General features: G+C 43.8%; 1 protein-coding gene across 3 annotated transcripts in view; it reads right to left on the bottom strand.

The window, feature by feature from the left end:
• Nucleotides 1–17,222, bottom strand: part of CMTR1 (cap methyltransferase 1) — a 42,768-nt gene that overhangs the window by 13,428 nt on the left and 12,118 nt on the right. For all 3 annotated transcript variants that reach the window (XM_090282333.1, XM_090282332.1, XM_090282331.1), the window contains 9 exons: nucleotides 15,517–15,609; nucleotides 14,010–14,081; nucleotides 11,910–12,004; nucleotides 11,719–11,791; nucleotides 6,904–7,102; nucleotides 5,999–6,117; nucleotides 3,647–3,743; nucleotides 3,186–3,318; nucleotides 2,289–2,468 (listed from right to left, as the gene is read on the bottom strand). In XM_090282333.1, the coding sequence (XP_090138459.1) occupies nucleotides 2,289–2,468; nucleotides 3,186–3,318; nucleotides 3,647–3,743; nucleotides 5,999–6,117; nucleotides 6,904–7,102; nucleotides 11,719–11,791; nucleotides 11,910–12,004; nucleotides 14,010–14,081; nucleotides 15,517–15,609 (1,061 nt within the window). The remainder of the gene's footprint in view (nucleotides 1–2,288; nucleotides 2,469–3,185; nucleotides 3,319–3,646; nucleotides 3,744–5,998; nucleotides 6,118–6,903; nucleotides 7,103–11,718; nucleotides 11,792–11,909; nucleotides 12,005–14,009; nucleotides 14,082–15,516; nucleotides 15,610–17,222) is intronic.

Genomic DNA, 17,222 nt, shown 5'->3' with positions numbered 1-17,222 from the left:
ATGGAAATCACACAGAATATATTCTGAGTACAATGGGATAAAATCCAATAGGTATCTTGGAAATCCCAAAATATCTGGATATTAAATATCACGCATCTACAAAATCCGTAAATCAAAGAACAAATTGTAAGGGAAATTTTTAAAATATTTTGAATGCTATAATGATGAAAAACATATCAAAATGTGGGAGATTTAGATAAGCAGACCTTAAAGGAAAATTTAATATAGACATATTTAAATGCTGTAAATAATTAATTAAATAAAATGAAATTATTAATTCCTTTTTAAAAAACTTTATTTTTTAAAAGGGACAGAAACATCAATGCAAGAGAGAAATAGCAATCAGTTGTCTCTCGCACATACCCTAGCTAGGGACCTGGTCTGCAACCCAGGCACATGCCCCAACCGAGAATTGAACCAGCAACCTTTCACTTTGCAGGACTCCCAACCAAGCCACACTGGTCAGGGCTAATTTCTTCATTTGTTTTCTTTGGACTTAATTTGCTCTTCTTTTTCTACCTTCTCGATTTTAGACTCTTTTTCTTCTAATATATTTATGTACAGTAGTCCCTCTCTATATGACGGTTCACTTATCACGGCCTCACTGTATTGGGGCATTTTTTAAAATATTGTATTTAATTATTTATCGTGGATTTTTCACTGTATCATGGGATTTTGCAGTACTGTATACATATGTTGTTAAAGTTACATAGGTTTAAGAGTGTAGAATATGTTTAAGAATATAAGTATTGTTTATAAAAGTGTGGAAAAGGTTAATAAGGGAGTGGGAAAGGTTTATAAGTGTGGGAAGGGTTTATAAAGCCTTAAAATATATATAAATACTAAAATAAATGTAAGGTTCCTACTTCGCGGATTTTCACCTATCGCGGGGGGGGGGGGGTCTAGAACATAATACCTGCGATAAGTGAGGGAATACTTTATTAATTACAGGATTATAAAGATAAATTTATAGCACTTAAATACACATACATATTTAAACCAGACAAGAACTTCAAAAGAATACAGATTTAGAGACTAATATCCCTTATGATCATGGACACAAAAATCATTAATAAAATATTAGTAAGTCAAATATAGCAATATATAAGAATATAACTCATGACCAACTCAACTTAATCTAAAAATGCAAGATTTGTTTGCCATTTGGAAATCATCAATGTAATTCACTATAAATGAAATGAAAGAAAAATAATTTCTATAGATACATAACAAGTATTTGACAGAATTAAATATCTAGGTATGGTAAAAACTCTCAGCAAACAAGGAACAGAAGAAAACTTTGTCCACCTGATAAAAGGCATCTACAAAAAAACCTATAGCTAACAATATATTTAATGGTTAAATATTTTACACTTAAAATCAAGAACAAGGCAAGGATATTTGCTCTCATCACTTTAACATCATACTGGAGGAACCAGTAAGGGCAATGAGGCAAGAAAAAAACTGAACTATCATTAGGATTCAGCCTTTCCTCTTCTGGGTATTTATCCAAAATAACTGAAATTGAGATCTTCAAAAGGTTTCAGCATCCTCATGTTCACTGTAGCACTATACACGGTAGCCAAGATGCGGAAACAACCTAACCATCCACTGACAGGTGAATGGATAAAATGACCTTAACTGGTCCCCCAAGAAAGCACTTCCACTGATTCACTGTTACTATACAACTCTCCAACCTATCTTAAAAAATGTTTTTCAAATGCTTGCCCCCCTAAAAAACTGAGCCAGCTGTCACAATTTTGTCTTACCACTAACAGGAGGAGGAAAAACAATTAAACAAAGTTTAAAAAAAAACAAAAACCCACAACAACAGCATTGAGATCACCCACCTGGGGAACTCATGAACAGGCAAAGGCTTTGGTAGGAGAAAAGCCTACCATTTACTTGCTTTCTAGCCATCTCCTGCCTCCAAACAGGGGCTTTACAAGGCAATAACCATGATGGCCTTTAACAAACAGAAGCACTTAAAGGAAAATTACTCCTGCCTTCAGGGACACAGACAAGGCTGCTCTCTACCTTCAGGCTCCCATGGGCAAGGCCATGGCAGCCAGGTTCCCAAAAGCCACCCTTGTGACAGGACATGGGAGCAGGATGAGGGTTCCCAAGGTACTCTTAAGTCCCAGGGGGCCAAGAACAAGCAGACCAATCCCAGTTACCAACTCTTCACAGTTTACAAAGTGATACCAAGAGCCAGTCATTTAGCCCTTCATTCTCTGGTCTTCCCTCATACCCTAGTGGTGCCAGCAAAAAATACCTGGTATGCTTACCTCTCATTGGATCGTATCATGTAGTCCGTAAATTCATGGTCGCCCTTGATCACTTCCAAAGGGACCACAATGTTGACATCAGAATCAGTGTTCCGCAGCTGGTTGAGTTTAATATTGACTGAGAAGAGGTAATCCCGCACGTCATCTATGCCCACCTTCAGGCCCTTGCACACCACATACCTGGCAGGAGAAACCTGTGACTTCACGAGCACGGACTTTACACCAACATTCCTCCTCCCCAAACCCCTCGAGTCATGAAGTTCAACAGCCATAAGTCTATGTACAAAGAACAGCACGGACTCTGTGCTGCAAAAGTTCACCTCAAATCCTTCCTTTTTATGTTGGGCTGTATTTCTACCCTTTATGCCCATGGTTCCCAAGTGTCCTGTGCCAGGCTGGCTGCATCACCATCACCTGGGGATTCTGGTAAATTATAGACCTCATCAAATAGACTTTCCAGGGATAGGGCCCAGAAATCTTATATTTTTAACAAGCCACCTACCAATTTGGATTGGCTGCATCTTCTCTCATTGTGCATGGGCACTGTGTCCTGCCTAGGATGCCGACAGTGCTTCTGACTGGTGGTCCCCTTGCCCTGTCCCAACCCATGTCTCTCCAGGTGTCCCCCCTTCTATTGATCACCTTTGCCCTCCTGGGCTAAGCCAAAGATCCCCCACATAAGTGTGGTGAATAAGCTTGTAAAGAATGAAGCAGAGGCTGAACTGGCATATCCCAGACCCAGTAAAGTCCAAATCCTGACTCCTCTTGGTTTTAATCACTTCTTTCAAGTCAAGGTTTTTCATGTAGCTTGAGCAGACATGCCAGAGATGTACCAGGATTTGTGTTCTGACATTTAGCCAACTACTTTGATTAAAATGGAAAGGAAAAAAACCTCACCTCTCTGAGTTGGCAGGACGGCTAGTAATCGGCTTAAAAAGACATACTCGCTCAAAGCAGCAGTATAGCAGGTAGATGAGCCCCACGCTGAACGGTGTGAATAAGTCAAAGGTTTTACAGATGAAGTGGCCTCCTGGATTAGAGAGAAAACACCAATAGCAGTCAGTGGGTTCTAGTCCAGAAGGTGGGTAAAGTAATGTCAGGGAGTAAAGAGGACCAAGTCAGGGACTCAGAACCTGGGACCATTAAAAGTCAGAGGCAATTTAAGGGGGAGACTTAGCTTTAGAGGGGACTTAAGAGGATTCTACAGCACTTTCTTCCCTAAATTCCTCATTCAGCCGCCTGTGACCTGATATAAGCAGATTTTTTTTTTAAACTTCCAAGCCAACCCTTATGCATGCTCTTTTCCAACAGGGCATCTAATGGGTCCTGGGGTGGGGAGACAGCTGAGGACGTGTCACCTGTCCGGACAACAGAGAGCGCCATGAGGAACTGACAGAGCAGCAGCTGCTTGCTCAGGATCTCTTGCAGGTTCTCCTGTCCCTCCACAGAGAAGCCCTGAAATGGGAGCACAAGGACCAGGGTGACAAACAAAAGTGAAGGAGATTGAAAAAACATCCCTACCTCATCTTCATTAAGATTTCTTCAAGTGTTTTCATTGATCTCTACCACCTGACTGATAAAGATACAGTTTGGCGTTTGAATTATTTTGGCATGGTCATATGGTTCATTATAAGTAGGACCCAGGCCTGACAACTGGACCAGTGCCATTCTGGCTCTGTCACACCCAGAGGGTGGAACCAAGTCTAGTTTTCCAAGGAGATGGTCCAGAAAATTATAACACTCACTTAAGAATTCAAGAAAAGAGTAAGGCAGAACAGGAGCAAAGCACTGGCTAGTCAAAGGCCAACTACGCGATAGGAAACAATGCTCTGGTGAGTCTGACAAGACCCAGGGAGTACGTGTGGCGTGAATGCTCTGCCTGGGCTCACTCAGCCTCTGTGCTGACCACTGAACAGGCCCGTTTTGTGACAGGAGAAAAGTTAGCAAAACTCTGACACTCGGTGATCTGTCTCTCTCTCTCTGAACAAGGATTTACTCACAAAACTCATTTTCCTGTCCCAAGACCATGAAGCCTCTCCCTCTAACTGGCAGCGTCTCTGGCCAGGGTGTTTGTTCAAAGAATGTATGTTGCTCTTCTAGGAGTGGTCTCCCTCCCTGTGAGAGCCCAGCAGGGAGCAAAGAGCCAAGCACACAAAGGAAAGGAGGCTGGGGCTGGTGGAGGGGGAGAGGGCAGTTGTTTAATGGGCACAGTTTCCATACTTTAAAATCAAAACATTCTGAAGGTCTGTTTCAGAATAATGTTAACATATGTAACACTACTGAACTGTACACTTAAAAATGGTTGAGGTGGTAAATTTGTTATGTGTTTTTTAACCCCAATAATTTTTTTAAAAGTAAATGACGCTGTCTTTCATTAAGCTGGCCCCAGCCAGGCCAGTTTTCTCGGATTCAGTCCTATAAAGGTAATAGGTAAATGACCCAGAAATCAAAAATGTTTAGTGGACTCTGGCTGGTGTGGCTCAAGAGACTGAGCGCTGGCCTGTGAACCAAAAGATTGCTGGTTTGATTCCCAGTCAGGGCACATGCCTGGGTGGCAAGCCAGGTCCCTAGTTGTGGGAGTTCGAGAGGCAACCAACTGATGCATTGTATCTCTCACACGTCGATGCTTCTCTCCCTCTCTTTTTCCCTCTCTTTCTGTCTCTCTAAAAATAAATAATAAAATAAAATCTTTTAAAAAATGTTTAGCAATGTCTTCTAAATGTATCGATGCTCTTCAAAATGCACACCTGTTTACAGGATCAATCAAAAAATAACAAGAAAAAAAAGCTGCCCAGGTCACCAGTCTACACTGCTGAAGACGACGGACAATCCCTGAGTTGACCATTCTAGCTGCCAGATCGCAGGGGGGCCTCCCAAGCACTACCAGCACCTGACACCTGCTCCCTGGAGCAGCCCCTGCCCCCCAGCCTGCCTCTGCGGTTCCCTGTGCACAATGCTCTCAGAGCCCATGCTGACATCCTGCAGGTTCCTTCAGCTTCCCTCAGGCTAGTATTTGAAAGGCCACCCAAATTGCTCCAGAGGTTTTTCTCAACTCTAGCCATGTATCCCTGGAGCAACTGCCATATTATCAGTCCCTCCTCTAGACTAAGTGGTGACTCACTCTAGAAAAGACTACCTGCCGCGTCAGACTAGTGGGTGAGAAAAGAGTAGTGGGCTCCTTTCTGTACCTCAAGCAGCTGCCCAAGAAAACAAGGCTCCATGAATATCCGCTTTAGCCCAGCCACTGAGTGAAAGCCTCCTGTGGGTTCCCCGGAGTGGCTGCCTTTGGTTATGTGCTCATCTATCGGCCCATCCAGAGTCCTAGAAGTGGCCATGTATAGACAGCCTCTGCCAGGAGCAGCACACAGGTGACAAGTGATGGAACTGCTCTTCCTAGTTTTGCCTAGTTCATCTTAGTCATGGTCCTCCCTGCACTGTGTCTCATAGCCAACTGAGGCCCTTTGAAGAAATGGGCTGAGAAGGGCCACCTGCTCCAAGCAGAGGTGTCCACCACATCACTGCCTTGACAAAGTTATCGTTGAAAATATGTACAAAAGAATTAAAACATAAATCATGCATCCTCTACTATCTGAACACTGAGCTAGCACCTTCCAGGGCAGTTAAAGGGCTAATATAATAAAACCAAAACAATTCTCAAGCCTCTGTGATAAATCCCTAAAGCATCAGCCTAAGGAGAGCAGATCACCTACCCCATCAGCCATCAGAAAGTGGACTCCCTTGCGATCCGTGTTATCCAGGACAAAATTCCGAAAAGCAGTGATGTTCTCTGGGCGAGTGATGTCTCCATCTCCATCAATCCCACCCTCACCTGGCAGGATACAAGTTTCACATTAATCTCATTGGTCCTGTGCACCCCCAAGAGCTCTCTGGGGCTATGAAAAAGGTACCAGGTGGGTCTCGAGGTCCAGGAGACAAGCCGCTGTGAGGAGCAGCTCTCAGTAGGACCCCTCTTGCAAGGCTCCCTTGAGTGACACTGGGAGGCAAAAGCAGGGTCCTGCTATATGTATCATAATAAAGCAAAGATGAAAAGGAGTTAACCAACCAAGAATCAACAACTGAAACAGAGGGCCTTCCTCCTCAAGGCCCAAAGTTGTGTTTAAAGTGCCTACATTTCAGAACCAATATCGACTTTTTAATAAGGACTGTTAAGAAAGGACTTGGAATGTGCTGTCAAATCACAACAATCAAGACAGAGTGGAAGGGACTGCCCCAAGGCGGCAGAGCTGTCTGTCACCAGTACTTTCCACACCCCCACACAGGCTGGAGATGGCCATGGGGTTTGTATGTTAATAACCCTGCCAGTTCTCAGCCAGAGATCAGGCAGTTTCATTACCTCCTGTCACCACAGAGAAGAAAGGAGGAATGAATATGGTTTGGATGAGAGTTTGCCTAGTAGAAAGTTTACCCTGTATCCCGTAGGCCTGAGGTGAAAGGGACAGACCGGGGGAACCGAGACCTTCATGACATGGACTGGGAACCCCAGCCTGAGAGACCTAGGCAAGAAAACATGGCAAGTGGATAACAGCTGCTGCTGACCTCATGTCCCCAGAGAGGACTGTTTCATGGCCCCTGGTACCCTCCTCTGTGTCCCTACCGTAGTAAGGTTCAAAGAGTTCACTGGAGGCTGAGTAGAAGTCCTCCAGCTTAAAGTCGTTTGGGCCCTTCAGAGTCATTCCAAAGCCCTTCGCATGCCATTTCTTCCTCCACAGCACATACTCCGAGAAGCCACCTGGGCCTGCACAGACGTCGGCAAAGTATAGGAGCTCAGCTTCCCGGTCCTTCACCAGTGGTTTCTGCAAAGGCGAGTGCAAGACAGGAGAGAGAGAAAAAAAGATCACTCGGTGGGGAGCAGGAAGGAGAGAGAAGGCAGGGAGGGGAATCAGCCTTCCCCCAAGCACAATGCAGAGCTCCTGCCAGAGCCACGACACCCAGGAAATGCATCTCTGTGATCATCACCCTCCGGAGTTACCCATCCACACTTCAAAATACCCAGTGCCTTTTGTGCCACTAGGTGTAGCCCAGACTCCTCATAAAGACAGCTTAATAGGCACCTGAGTTTGTACTTTTTGTTTCTCAGCATCTTTTCTTCACCATATCCTGCCTTACAAGAGTCCTACTGAGCAGAATAGATGTATTACAGATAGGGGAAAAAAAAGAGACACCAAGACTCAAAGTGTCCTGTTCCCAATTAGTGTGTGATAAAGTGAAATCAGGATCCAGGCAACCTGACTGCTAGACTCAGGTCTTCCTGTCCAACACAAGTCTAAGGGGCTCTGACATCACCCTGTCTCAGCCACAACACCTACCTTTCCAGACCACAGCCTCTGATTTCCTTCCTCCTAGGCTTTCCCTTTTTCTTCAATTAACTTTTTATTTTGTAACAATTTTAGATTTACAGAAAAGTTGCAAAGACAGAGTTCTCATATACCCTTCACCCAGTTTCCAGTTTTACTAACATCTTACACTGCCATTTGTCAAAACTAAGAAACCAACATCGGCACACTACTGTTAACTAAACTCGATTTCAGATTTCCCTAGAGCCCTTGCTCTGTTCCAGGATCCAATCCCAGACACCACAGTGTATTTAGTCTCCTCCTTTTTTATACCCGTTTCTTCTCTTGCCTTTGCCCCTCTGTTAGCTGGGGCCTGGGACAGTGCACAGCTGGGAACTGACAAGTCAAAGGGAAAAGGAAACACCAGTATGCAGCTTCCAGGTAGCCCTCAGAACACCCACCCACTTCGGGAATAACTATATTACAATAATCATTTGAATTTTTATTGGATTATAATTTTGGCCACTTGAATAACTTTAACTAAATCTAAATTTTCTGCTGAACGCAGCACTGGCCTATATTGTGGGTTTACATTTCTCTTTGACATGGTCCCTAAATGGGGAATTCCACTTGTCCCAGCCCTCCACAGCAGAGGAGGTACCACCTACACTGGTGACAACAAGAGGCTGAGCTCTAGAGTGGGTGACGGAAGAGGACCCTGATGAATGTCCAGCAGGAAGGGGCTTAGGCAGTGCAGCCTCCACTCTCTACAGGTTGACATGGGCAAGTGCCTGTCCAGAGTTCTGTAACTGCTACATAAAGATCAGAAAGCTTTAGGGGAAACAGTTATAAGAAAGAAATGGAAAAACTAATGTTCACAATCCAGTCCATTTCTAGGTGACAAGAGTCTTCCCTCGGAGGATAGCTATCTAGCTTTATCAAAACAGTGAAAAAGTTTCTAGAAAAAGTGACTTTAGCTAAAAATAAACTTGGTCATCCTGAGACAAGCCCACCCAGGCATGCTATGATATATCAGGTCTTTCCCCCCTTCCCCACCACTCCACCCCGGCATTCTTTGTTCCTGAGCCATCAACTGTTCATATTTTTGGATTACATTCATTTGCACACACACATAGAAGACCTAGGGGCATCTGCCAAGAACATTATGTAGCACTTCCCTGACAGCACGGTGGTACTGAGGCAGGGGTCACAAGTTTAAGGCCTGCACAGGCTGGAAAGTGAGAAAACAGAGTTCCTTGGCACAGGGCGTGCGCCATAGTGCCCTAGCCCCTGGCTCCAGCTTCTCCAGGTAAGCAGCCGGCCCAAAGGAAGACTAGGGGAAGAAAGGAAATGACAACAAAAGCAGCTCACCTCCAAAAAGAGGTGATAAATATGATCTCATTCTGTGATTTCAAGACAGGGGTACCTCACAAGTCATGGCCAGAAGGTCTTGTCAGAGCAAGGACAGCTGGGTTCTCACCTCTGCACCAACTGGCGTACAGTTGAGGGCAAGCACACGATTCCTGTCTTTAAACCCAAACTTCCTCAACTGTAAACTGGGACTAATGTCGGTTATTTAAGACTGTTGCAGGATTAAATAAATTACTCTATGTCAAAAACCTTTATAAACTATAAAATACTAAAGAAACATAAGATATCATATTCAACTAGATTAACTATCTTGGGAGTCAAAACCCTTATCCTTTCCCATCTTTTTCTCTGGCCAATGCCTCATTGGGCACTTTCTAAGTGCTCTCATTTCCTCTAAGACAGCACTGAGACTTAAATACCTCCTTCAGTTTTTGTCTCCTGGTACACTTCAAAACATGTTTTCCTACCTCAACTATATCCCCAGGCACATACATTCCTCCCATAATGTCATGGTTTATAATATACTTCCATATACCAAAGAACCTAAATTCCCTTCTTTCCTTAGTCTCTTCCAATACTTACTTAAAATTTATTTCCCTACTCTAGTCTCTTTTCAACTTTTACCACAACCTGCAGAACCAGAAGTACATGGCACACCTGAGTCGTGTTCCCTCTCCCACTTTCCATCTCAAACCTGTCCACACCCCAGGCTTCAAGTTCTGCATGCATGCTCATCCGTCTTCTATATTTTGCCTGATCCAAGAGCCAGAGACCCTAGCAAACCTCGTGTGTGCCCGGGAGCTTCAGCCACTCCCCTCTTTCCTGGAAACTGCTCCAGAGCATCTCTGCTCACCTGAAAAACATACCAAGCCTGCTGGTCTTGGCTGTCACTCTGGTCCTTAGGGGGAAAGAGATGAAAAGAAAGAAGAAAACACTAGGGGCTGGAGAGAAATCACTTTTCATAGTGGAGTACAGAGAAACATCTCTGAAAGGGCAATTCTCCTTGGCCACTAATAATCAATTCAGGTCAAGATGCTGCCTGAAGCCTTACAGACACAACTGCTTTTTCCTATGTAACTAACATCTCCACCCTCTACCTGAATGGTACGACCCTGGTGCCTACTTCATTTTCCTGACAGCCAAAGACAATAACCAGATACAGGCTGCTGGAGGCACTTTCCTTCAAAAGCCCAAAAGGAGGCTGTGACTTCCCATCAGTTTGACAGAGCTCCTCTGCCGGGCAGGAGTTTAAAATCATTTGGAGCTCAGAAAGTTAAATCAACATTATATCAACGTAACCTTCTCAAGATGCTAATCCCAAGAGCCCTTTTGTGCTGCCTGCTGGTACTAGAAAATGGGGCATGGAGACCTGGGAGAGAGAAATGACTAAAGGTTGGCGGGGTCTATAGGCCAGTTTTGCCAGCATGGAGAAAGCAGTGAGCTGGGCGGAACTGAAACACTGAAGAACTTGGAACAGAAGTTTCTTTAGTGAGTGGATAATCGGGGGGCTAATGGAAGGAGGGTGAGTAAAGCAGTAACAGGCGAAGAGAGCTAACTTTCTAGAATTGGGTAAAAATGCTTTGAAACCTATGAGGTAATGCTAGAATGAAATTTCCTTCATCCTTTCTCTACCATCATGGAGGGTGTGTTCAGAGAAATGAGATGTAGCAAAATAGAAAATCATTTTGCTCTCCCGTTTCTTGAGAAGGGCCAAAGCCTGATAAGTATGACCCCACACAAAGTTTGTTCTAAGAGGCACGAAGGGAAACTGGCTATATCTGAAATCACAAATGTGAGGGCTTCTCTTAAGAACTTTTGGACCTACACTGGACCTCTGGCAGGTTAGTAGGGCTAATTTCAGATATCAGGCAGCTGAGATGCAAAGAAGGTGTGATCTTAAGTGATGCCACCTGTGACTGTAAGGGCCACACTCCCCTCCCTGACACAGCCCTGACACTGGTTTTAAATGGATCAGTGGAAGGATCCAGAGGCCCACATTTCATTCAACGTCAAATGTTTCCCAGAGCACTCTCCTCTCACATCAGAAACAGCACCCAAATCAGGCAATATCACCGTTTTGAATCGAAAAATAAGCTCACTCTAAGGACTGTACACTCACCCTTCTACTCTACCTCATCCATGGTAGAAAGAAGGCAGACTAAAGCACCCAGTTGACTACTGGCCTCACATGTCCGTAAGCACAAAAGGCTTTACAAACATCCCGACTCTGCACCCTTACCAGCTCATAAGTCCCCCAGAATGTCCAGAACCTAAGCACTATGGGGAAAGGAATCACATCTATCTCATTCACAATTATATTCCTGGTGCCTGGCACAAAGTAGGGCTGGATAAATACATGTCTAATGAATGCAGAAGGGGGTCCCATGCTCTAACCCATGGCCTCATCTACCACTTCCCTAGGCCTTTAGATGCCACAGCTGCTGATTTTGCCCAGGAATGTCCCTTCTCCACTGCCAGAAGCCCTGCCCACCTCCACCTGGAGTAAGCAACAGGCTCTGCAGATGTCCAGGCATGGACTTTGGAAATTAAGCCCTAGAGACAATGCTTACTGGGGCACTCCTGGGACCACAGAAAGCACTACGGGACCCTATCAAAGGAGCTCAAAGCAAAATATATCTCTAACATAAAGTGTGTATCTCTAACACATAGCAGGAATAATTGCATTGTACAAATGGCAATTTCTGAGCCACTGAAGCTTAAGCCCATTTAACATTCTGAGTTCAGAAGCAGAAACTTGTTCTCACCCCATAAGAGTCCCGTGGATTTGTAAAAATGCGATCAAACACAAAATCCATGTTAGCCATCTTCATTGCCGCCCTACAAGAAAGAAAGACGGAGAAGCTCAACTAAGTACCAGAAGTATAGAAAGCTGAAGCTCAAAGAAATGGTTGGAAGGGTACAGGTGTCAGGGGAGGGGAGGGAAATGTCAGCAAACCTGTTCAGGAAGAAGACTCCTCGGATCATCTCGTAGGGATTGGCCCGGGTCCGCGCTCGTCGCATCTCCTCCCCATCCAGGACATCAAACACACTCTGCCCAAAGAAAATCAGAACCTCAAGACGAGCACCACCCCCCGGGATGGGACAGGGCTCCTAAGAACTGGAGGAGTCAAACAAGCAGCCCTTCAAAGAGCAAGGCTCCAGCTGTGTCCCAACTGGAAAAGGACCAGTTGTGTGGCCCTAGACAAGTTACTCAATCACTCTGACCCTCAACTACATCACCAGTAAACTGGGGAAAAATAAAATTTAAGAACGTCCCTGGCAAGTGGTAAGTGGTTAATAAATGGCACTTGTGTTATGCACAGGGCCACCTCTTGCCATTGCTAATCCTCAGAACAAATGTTTCTCCACTCAGGCAGCAACCTTCCAAGGGACCAGTGTTCTGATACCAAGGCTCTCTTCACTGGGGCTCATTGAGAGAGGGTAAACAAGCCAACATCAGGGTTTTTGGATGGCACCCACCACACAGTAGGGATCCCTGCTTCCTCTCTAAAAAAAAAGCCTCACTTCACATGAGCACCAGTCACTGTAAGGATATCCCCAAACCTCTGCCTGTCAAAAAAACAAGATTTGTGAGGCTGGTCTGAGAGGTCTTACTGCTTCTCCAAACCATGTCCTTCTTAGTTTCCTTGGCTCATTCTGTCCCAAGCAATGTACAGCTGACCTGTCCAGGTTCTGAGAGTGAGGCTGATGGGAGCTAAAATACCACCCTACTAGACATTTCTTTGTGGAATCAAGGAATGTAATGAATAAACTAATAACCTTATTTCTCTTTTATTTCATGTGGTATTTTGAAGCCAATTCTTAGCCTGAAATGATTTAAGACAAAGCTCCCCAGACTATCACAGCCACTACTCATTTTTACCCCTGGGGCTCTGGGGCCACTCTTTTCAGATAAAAAGGAGACAACTGTCATGGCTGCAGCAGAAGCTGAAGAGGAGGTTTACCTTTGAAGACTGATAAAAATGTAGCAAACACTGAACAGACACTCTTGTAATGAGGATATAAATTAACAGGAGTAATAAGGTCAGTCTACTAAAATCATTAGTTTCATTAAGAACTTGCCAAGGCTGGGTGGCATTCCCATTTACCTCCCCAGGAGCTCCCCTTCTAAAACCTACCAGAGAACCCAAAACATTGAGTTTTATTTGAGATTTCCTCTCTACCTGAAAGAGGTCCTTACTCTTAAGTCATTTTAAAAAGGAAAGGGTTGCTTTATAGAAGAATCAGAGGTTTCCCAGCTACTGGCAAATTTTTTCACATTGCAAGAGAACAGCAGGGCAAACACGCCAAGATTAGAAATGACAGTGACGACACACAAATAAGGGCAGATCCAATCACTAGTGGCCAAGGTGCAGAAGAAGAAACTATGGACTTTAATAAACATCCCACCATACCTAACAATTGCTGTGGAATATACTCATCACTCCTGTTAAAGACTCAATTTTTCCATCATGGCAGACAAATGGTAATTCGTTAGAGCAATTGAAACAGATACAGATAAAGGAAGTTTTTTATTAAGGTCATGCATCAGGCCACAAGATATCAAGGGAAGGTTAATATTCAGCTAGCATGTTAGGAGTCTCACTCCCAGTATTCCATCTGATTCTCACAGGAACCCCGGGAAGTATTTTCTCTCTATCTTATAGATGAGGAAATTCAAACACAGAGAACCTAAAGCAACTGGCCCAAGGTCACACAGTAAAAAAAGTTCCAAAACTAGGATTTGAATTCAGGTTTATCTGATGCTAAAAAATGCAAACCTTTCATTATACCTGGCCGCCCAACATTACAATGAACCAACCCACTAAGGTTAAGTGGATTCTTTCGTGGCTACTGATCACAGGGGCAGCACAACACAAGGTGGGACAGACACCAGGAAAAAGGACACCTTAGAGAAATGTACAAGCTACACCACTTGATCTCCAGGAAAATATTAGCTAAACGTCAGTCACCCACAACTGACTTAAAAGAACTAGAGAATCCAACAGCCCCTCACACAAAGTTTTCAACTCCAGCTCCAGCCACAAGGCCTCACCTTACACTGCAGCACACTGTGAAGCAGGTCTTCTCCACAAAACTCTGTTTCATCTTCAATAATCATCTTTCTCTGCAGGGAGAAGAAAACAGTCAGTAATGACCATGTGTGACTGCATTTGGGGGGATAAATGGAGAAACTAGGGTTCCAAGTGAGTAGAGAAGGGATTTGAGTCCCTGCCAAAGAACATCAATCCCTGAGGGGAAGGCACGAGAAAACCCTAAATCCCTCTGGCCAGACTCCAGACGGAGATAAGGTGGAGCAGCCCTCTGGGTGCTCTGACTCAAGCACCATACAGACACAAGACTCCGGAATGCTGAGGCTGAGGAAAGCAAACAGGAAGGAGACATTCAAGCTGTCTGTCCCTGGGGCATGGAGGCAGAAGGATGGGGACTCCCCCAATGACAGCAGCCTGTCTGTCCTTCAACCAGTAAACCTCTTGCTCTGTGATGAGTGTGACTGCAGGGTACTAGGCACTGACCTGGCAGCGTCATAGAAAACAAGGGCTCGGAGAGCCTCACAGGGGTGTCTGAATGAGGCTCCCTCTAAACCAACGGTGCTTCAACTTGGTGTTCTCAGGTTTTACACTCTTCAGAATCACTGAGGATCCCAAAGAGCTTTTATTTATTTACTTATGTATGTACATGTGTGTGTGTGTGTGTGTGTGAGTGTGTGTATAGAGAGAGATTATTAGAAATTAAAACTGAGAAATCTCTAAAATATTTATTCATTTAAAAGAACAATGTTAACATAGATAACATTTTATGAAAAATAACTATATTTCCAAAAATAATTTGGTGAGAATGGCACCATGGCACCATTTTCCAGTTTTGTAAATCTCTTAGTATCTGGCTGAATAAAAGACACCTAGATTCTCCTATTCGTGTTTGTACTTGATTGGTTGTGTTATCACATCATAGCCCCTGGAAAACTCTACTGGACACTTTGTGAGAGAATGAAAGTGAAAAATCTTTTCAGTATTATTATGAAAATACCTTTGACCTTGTAGCCCCCCATAGGTGCCTAGGGGCACCTAGACTTTGAGAACTGCTCTCTGGACCATACTGATTTAATAACTATCTACTTTATTCTTAAAAATTTCCAGAAGGATATTAAACAAATTCCCTAACACTCTCATTACTTTCTGAGGACAGGTACAGTGTCTTTTCATCTACCTGGAACAGTGCACAGCAGTGACCAGAATATACACAGATGTATAATAGGCTACTCTAAAAAAAATCCATAAGGAAAATAAAAGTTATGCATTTTGTGTTGTCTTGCAAGTTAAATGAGTAGGAGGAAAAAGATCCTGTCCGCCACATCTCCCAGGGGTATATCTATAAAGCCCTTGACACACTCTCTTGACACAGTGCTATCCCTGACAGAATGGTCAGATTCAAATTTTCCACATGTGAGTAATATTAAATATATACATATTGACCTGAAGAGAAGAAAAGTCAGGAGATAAGTGCCAACAATTTCAGGGTACATTTTCCTGATATCCTACCTTTCCCACAACCATCCAATCGCTCATTTCCTGAGTGTCAGGAATTTCAGTGGTACATTCTGGGAACCATGACACCTGCTCACAGGCACTGGGCTGCAAACAAAAGAAAGGCAAGTAAGTCAGGTAAGAGAGACCTTCAAGTTATGCCCCAACTCATCAGGGCTTCCCCAAAACAATCAAGAGGGGCTCACAGAGTGGGAAGGGTCTGGGAAGCTAAGGCCAAAGGCAGTGGTCAAACATGAGAATTGAGAGCTAGAATTCTGAAGTTTAACTTCTGAACGCCAGGTCCAATTCTGGTTTGATCCCTAGTAACTTCCCAAACCTTCAAAGTGTATTTCATTTGTTCTAATATTTTTGATGAGTACTTACTATGGACTGTGTGCTCAGAATGTAGTTAAGAAGACCCAAGAGGCGTTGGGGCTACAGAGAAGTACACATAAAATATGTGTGTGATGAGGTAATTACATCAGGAAGACACAAAGCAGTAAGTCTCACTTCCTGATGCCTTTCAAAGTGTTACTCACAAAATAAATAGGATTCCTCACCTATTCATTCCAAGATAGGGTAGAAACTGATCTCTAATGTACTGCTTCCTCTTAATTTTTCAATTACTTTCCTTAGCAAGCTAAATTAGTAGTTTTCAACCTGGCTATACATCAGGATCATCTGCAGCCCTTTTAAAAAGTACTGATGCCTGGGCTCTATCCTCAGAGTATATGATTCTGTTGGTCTGAGGTGGGGACTGGGTATAAGTACATTTTTACAAGTCCCCAGAGGAGTCTAACGTGCAGCCAGGGCTAAGTGCACTGGGCTAGAGAGACACAGATTATGAAACCTAAACAGGTGGCTAACCTGCATGGCAGCTTTACACGTTCCCTCCTGAGCAAGTGTGAAGAGACTCACCATTGCAAATTGAAGCAATGTGGTTAAAGGTAATATTACATGCTCTGAAAGGCATAAAATGGTATCACAATGCAAGGTCTCTAGGGCAACCATGATCAACAGAGAAAAAATTTAAAAGAAAAATTACTGAAGCCTTTTGTTAAATGAACCTGGCAGTGAATCATGGCTTCTCTCCTTGGTCAAATCCATCACCTTTAGATATAAATAGTTGTGATTTATAAACTCTTTTTTAAAAAGTTCATATATACCGTGGATACATACCCCTCCAGAGAAAAAAAGTAGATTCAATCTCCCCATGAAGGCTACGTGCAAAGTGGACTTTGTCCAAAGCATCCAACCTCACACTCTCCATTCCTGGGCTACGGAAGTCACTGAGTGCATCCCCTGTAGTGACTCTAGGAACGGGACAGTCAACCCCGGGCCGCCCAGATTCTTCTACCTTAAAGAAGTAGCCACTACCTAATAGTTAAGTCAAACTCTTCACCAAAATATAGGGAATCTTTTGCAAGAGAAAGTGAATTATATGGTAGATGGTAATCTAGGACAGCCTTGCCTCAAAAAGGAATTTCAATAGCCTGTCTCCATTAAAAGCAGGAATTTTATGGGCAAATTTTATATTTCAAGTTTAGCAAAGTTAGTTCTAATTCTGCCCCACTGAGAGGATCAGAACTCTACTTGTTTTCACATAAATGAGGACACAGAAAACACCAAGTATTTCTGAAGTAAAATTACATCTGGCACCCAATACAAATATTTATCCTATTCTGCACTGTCTCGTCTGCTATTCTGCTGGTCTCACCTCC

This window comes from Furipterus horrens, unplaced genomic scaffold, assembly GCF_987537825.1.
Source record: "Furipterus horrens unplaced genomic scaffold, mFurHor1.1.pri manual_scaffold_6, whole genome shotgun sequence".
NCBI lineage: Eukaryota > Metazoa > Chordata > Mammalia > Chiroptera > Furipteridae > Furipterus > Furipterus horrens.
The sequence above is the reverse complement of the archived record's forward strand: the minus strand, read 5'-3'. Positions and strand labels throughout refer to the sequence as shown.